This window comes from Lupinus angustifolius, unplaced genomic scaffold (assembly GCF_001865875.1).
Source record: "Lupinus angustifolius cultivar Tanjil unplaced genomic scaffold, LupAngTanjil_v1.0 Scaffold_179_17, whole genome shotgun sequence".
NCBI lineage: Eukaryota > Viridiplantae > Streptophyta > Magnoliopsida > Fabales > Fabaceae > Lupinus > Lupinus angustifolius.
In genome coordinates, this window is record NW_017726569.1 from 84,041 (window position 1) to 89,619 (window position 5,579).

The following is a 5,579-nucleotide window of genomic DNA, read 5'->3' on the forward strand; positions in this document are numbered from 1 at the left end:
GATACTTGACGGCTGTGAGTGACACGTCCTAGTCTTAGCCCTTAGGGTTCTTAAAAAATAGACCATACCCTAATCATGTAATATACATATGCAACTCCACTATCATGGGTGTTCACTATTATGGAGTCTCCAAACAGATGGTGTTTAACAATCATTAGCATTTTTGTGAGATGTGTTACAAAGCTAAACTAACCAACAAGATGGGGGTAACAATATATAAAAGTAGATACATAATATAAGCCTATTACCCTTCAATACAAAATACAAATAAGGTATTTCATTTCGTGTGTCTCTCATCAATGGGCTTTATAAATCAAGCGAATTAAAATTTTATGGTGGTAGTCTCTAATGTTTTAGTGTTTCTAATAGGGTAAACAAAATATGAATGTTTACAAACCAGTAGTTAATTAGTAGCATTGGAAGTTAATTGCAACCCCATTTGTGAATATTGCTGTTACAATATTAAGTTGAGGTTGGAATCTTGAAGTCATCATCACTGACACTGTCTTTTAGTCTTTCTTAATGAATTTTATTGCTGATAAAAAAACCAGAGAGTTAGTTACATAACTATACTTATGAAATACCATCTCAATGGCAAAAAATATGCATGTCTTGTCCCATTTTAATTGTATCAAGATTTTTATATATGAGTTTAATATTGTAATGATAGTATAAATCGGCCTATCATACACTAGTTATAAAATTATTTTTATTTAAGAGTTAATAATTTTAATTTATAAATGATTTATGAAGTATGACACAAGGTAAAAAAGATTCACACTTTCAGTGGAAATTTATTTTTCATTTTATATATAGAGTAAAGTTTTCCTTAACTTTGCATACAATTAAGTTCAATAAATGTTATGTGTGGCTAAGATGGTAACTTAGGGAGAGAATTTTTAATTAGAAGATAATGTGATTCCAAAATATTCGAGTCCCGACTTGATTTATACATGAAATTGACAAGCTACTTGTAGTTTTTGTCACTATTCTTGAACTCAGTATAATGTCATTGTTGATATGTGATATGTGGATTTTCTTTAGGGTAAAACTGGATCCTACTCTTTAGGAAAAGAAGTGACTATGAATAGATCATCATAAATTAAACTTGTCTATATTTGATTTCTGCAATATAGTTCATCTTTCAATTCAATACATGAACTTTACTTTAAATGCACCCGTGCTGTTCCCTTCTGGTGCATTGATGTGATTTCTTAATTGTCATAAATCACACTACAGAGTTTACTCCATCACAAATTCAGAACTAATTCAATGTAATATGTACAACATACCAATAAAACATATATTTTTCAATGTATTCAACAAAAGAACAAAAAAATTCTCCAACCCATTCTCATGGTTACTTCAACATCCAAGTCAGACACATCTTTTCCCATTTCAGATACTATATCTTAAATCAAACCCTTGCAACAAATTCTTTATACATTATCATTTAAGCAACATGCACACATATTTATATATATAATTATATATATAAGTAATATGTTATTCTCCTACTAAATCATCTTATAAATACTTCTAGTTACGAAAGAGTGACACATGTCACTTGTAAATCAATCATTAATAAATAACGTAACATTTGTGATATATGTTATTTTTTGTGAGTAAAAAAATTAATAAGAGGATGTATCATTTCCTATATATATATATATATATTACTTAAATAAGGCCATTGTAAATAAACACTTACACATAGATTTAAATACTACTTTTGAATCAACCAAGAAAGTCCAAATGCATTTGAAGGTAAAATACTCATTCCAACTCAGTGTCATAATACAGCACCAATTTCTTGAAACTTAACATCACTAACAATAAAAGGTAGCTCTATTAATTTTCCAACAAGGAACAAATATCAAAACACAACTCCATGCATAATTTTACATATATAGCAAAGTGTTTTGTTTTGTCTAATTAATTCTTCAATGGAAGGAACTCAAAAAACTGGCTAGGAGGAGGAGCATTCATTGCTGAAATTGATATGTCTGTCTCTTTCTGTTGGTTAATGTTATCACTGCTACCATCTCCATTCCTTATAGGGAAAAGTTGAAGGGTTTGAGATTCCACAGCACAGTTGTCAATAACATCCTTAGCGTTGTTGTTGATACTGCTTAATTCTCTGTGAGGTGAAATAAAGAAGCTGAGGTCATGATTCTTAATGAGCCTTGTTGGGTCCATTAACCTTGCTGTTACAGAAGAAGTATTAAGAGGAGTGTTTATGAGGTAGGGTGCAACAACTGTAGAAGAATGAGGAGGTAACTGCATCATTTGCCAAGTGGCATTCCTTTCCATAAAGTTTCTTCTTTGTTGTAATTCCCCTTCATCGAATTGGACCCATCCATCTGTTGTAAATTCTGAAACTGCTGTTGCTTTTGATGCCCTTTGTATTGAGACAGATTCCTGAAGGGTTTTTAATTAACGGGGCCATGCAAAAAAGAAAACAAACTCAGGAAAATCTGAACAATATGTTGTATGGTATGGTAAAAGGATAGGGATCATATGTCTCCAACGATGTCTTATTTCATGTCTTGGACTAATGACATATTTGACAATGAATAAAAGAAATTTTTAAAAAATAAAAGGTAACATTTTGACTGATTCTAAACAGAGAATAAGACACTGTTTAGAATAGATGATCTTTATGGATGGTAAATACCAAAAGGTAAAAAAAAATTACTATGCCATTATGGCACACAATTCAAATATTGTGGATACACTCCAAGTTTAGGGTATTGGTATTTTCAAATAAAGTTGCATGGTCTAATGAGAAGTCAAATTAAAGGTAAGGTGAGGGTTGTCTTTTCCATCACAAAGGGGGTGCTCAATTCCATATAGGAATAATATTATGGAGTGCCCAAAAAGCTAGTGAGACCTAAATGACATGAATAAGCACAAGCTCCAAAAGCCCAGCTAAGTTTCATAACAGCAGCCCCGACAGAAAGGAAGGAATGCAGCTTTTAGGACCTTTTCATTTCCCAACAAACACACTAAGCTTTTCTTTAGGTCCTTTCCCTAAGCTATATACTACATACCTATAGTGCATATCTTTCTATAATATTATAATATAATGTTTCCAACATCAAAGTTGAACTCTATCTAGTAATCATATGCAAATAATCAGTGCTTAGTGGAATCTTATTATTCCTTATAAACTTTTTGGTGGTTAAGTGATGAATCCCAAAGTTGGGAAGGAAAAAGGGGTTAGTAGTCTTCTTGACCAAGGACAAAGACAAAGGAAGGATAAAGAATAGACCTCTGCAAGGTTACTGCAGTTTGAAGAGGGTACCCAGTTCTTGGTTTGTTCAACTTCAAACACTGTCCTACTTGTGCCTGAGGACAAAAGGAAAAACAGAAAAGAATATAACTTTACATCTCAAGCAACAATCCAAATGAGCATAAACAAAAGCAATGCATATAATACAGATCTCTAACAAACAAAACTCATTGGACTAAAATCTATAAATAAAACAAACTATTAGAACTCTCTCCTTTCTTTCTTTATTGTCTCTTTTTGTATCAACAAAACCACTATAGAGATAGCCTTATGTTTGATAACTACTTACACAAATCATATACATCCATACCACCTCAAATATTATGTATGAGATGAAAAATGAGAGAATCCAATATAATCATACCATAATACTCTACAAATTAATCTGTCAGTGATATTTATAAATATGTGTTTAAACATTAGGACAGTGTTCTATTGACAACATTTGAAATAATAATGGAACAACATATAAGTATATCTCTATTAATTTTTTCAAAATATTTGTAAACACATAAAATAAAGACTCTTAATTATTCTATCATTAGACTGTGAGTTTGACGCAACAAGGTTGTTGCTTAGCAACCATGAGGTCACAAGTTTGGATCCTCGAAATAATCTATCCGCTTGCGGAGGTAAGACTGCGAACATATAATACTCCTCAGACTCGGGTAAGCGAGAGTCTCATGCACCATATTACCAATTTTTTAGTTTTTCTATTATGCTATGTGGATTTTGTTACCTAAGTCTTTCTTCTCAAGAGCAGTGTCAAAGTCACGGGGGTGATGACCCCCTTCAGCAGCTGATTCCATTTGACGGCGTCGTTTTTGTCTTTCTCTAGCTTTGTGGTTTTGAAACCAATAGAAAACGTTCTTGCCTTCAATTTTGCCAAACCTTCTAAGTTGTGCAGTGATTTGTTGGATTTGTTCAGCAGATGGTGTTCTTGTCCCTCTCATATACAATTCTTCAAGTGCTCTTAGCTGTTCTGGTGTTGGATTCCACCTTGAGCTAACCACAACTGGTGGAGCATTCATGAACTCTTTCTTTCCTTGTTCTGCCGCTGATGCTGATAAAACAAAATAAACTTTTCTTCTTTACATATACATCCAATAAATTGTCACATGCATGAACACAAAACATATATTGTTCATGATTCTACCACATAGTCTTATAATATAATAATAATAATAATAATGTTAAAAGTGATTAACTGTAGTAACTATGTGACAAACAAGTGCAATCACCTTTTTAAGGAAAATAAAGTTTATTATTTTTAGAAGAAAACATGAGAACAAAATCACACTCAAGTGTGACAAAAACAAGTGCAAATACTTCAGACCACTAGAGAAAGAGGGTGAAAAAAGTTGAAGAAATAATTGAAGGTGAAAGAAGCATACCAAGATTGTGATATTGTTGAAAGAAATCATTGCCATGATGAATGCGGGTTAAGCAAGGAGTGTTTGCAGCTGAAGAAGTGTTGTTAGGAGAAGTCCCTGGCCTTGGCATGAGAGGCCTGAGTTTCCTTCCATTGAATGCATAATCAGCCATGTTGAACTCACCACCTTCATTATAACCCACCATCCACATTTTGATAGAGCTAAAGCTAGGGTTTTTATAACTGTGTAGTGATGGGTTGATACTAGATATAGAAAAGATTATACCAACTAAATATATATAGTATTTTATAATAATGAAGGGAAGATATAAAACAGTTATGAGGAATAGAAAACAAAACAAAAGTGGGAGGAATGCTCAGATGGATTTTTCTTTGCTTGTAACTTGGCTAATGGGAACTGAAACCATGGTGTACTAGAATGGTGTTCATGCAAGGTTGTGGTGTGAAATAATTGAACCAAGAAATGGTAACTGTAGCTGCTTCAAGTGAAAAGTAGAGAAGGCTTATATAGGGTATAGAATGATGCTTTCATTGTTGAAAATGAGTTAGTTGAGCTGAAACTTAAAACTGTGAACAAGTATTTTACGTCTCAGACATTCAGAGATGGGGATTGATCACTCTCTCTAGTATATGGGGAGAGAATGGTGTTGGTTTAATATGGGACAAAGTGAAGAGGACATGAGGTTGACTAGGCTATATAGAGGGAGAAAGTGATATTGTAATGTGTCCTACAAAGTGTGCAACAAGCATATTCAAATATCTAATGATTATTAAGGAAATGATAAATAAATATTTCTTGAGTGATCAAGATTCATAGTAGAAGCATACTCTAGACAGGTAAAAACTATTTATGTTCCTAGATAATTCAGTTCTTATATACTTAGCCAACTA

The 5,579-nt window shown here is 32.7% G+C and overlaps 1 protein-coding gene across 1 annotated transcript; it reads right to left on the reverse strand.

Annotated features, from left to right (window-relative positions):
• Window positions 1-1,918: 1,918 nt before the first annotated feature.
• On the reverse strand, window positions 1,919-5,369 carry LOC109340458 (WUSCHEL-related homeobox 1-like). The gene is made up of 4 exons (XM_019578161.1): window positions 4,690-5,369; window positions 4,035-4,358; window positions 3,275-3,351; window positions 1,919-2,421 (listed from the first exon to the last, which is right to left on the reverse strand). Exons 1-4 carry the CDS (start codon window positions 4,877-4,879, stop codon window positions 1,936-1,938), a joined length of 1,077 nt encoding a protein of 358 aa, XP_019433706.1. The 5' UTR covers window positions 4,880-5,369; the 3' UTR covers window positions 1,919-1,935.
• Window positions 5,370-5,579: the final 210 nt, after the last annotated feature.

Bases quoted from the DNA above. Each gene is read 5' to 3' on its own strand.
- LOC109340458 (XM_019578161.1), bottom strand. From the start codon at position 4,879: ATGTGGATGGTGGGTTATAATGAAGGTGGTGAGTTCAACATGGCTGAT. The intron at 4,359-4,689 runs GTATGCTTCTTT...TTGTTTTATCAG, and splicing joins TCAACAATATCACAATCTTG to CATCAGCGGCAGAACAAGGA. The intron at 2,422-3,274 runs GTCTATTCTTTA...AAAACCCTTCAG, and splicing joins ACTGCAGTAACCTTGCAGAG to GAATCTGTCTCAATACAAAG.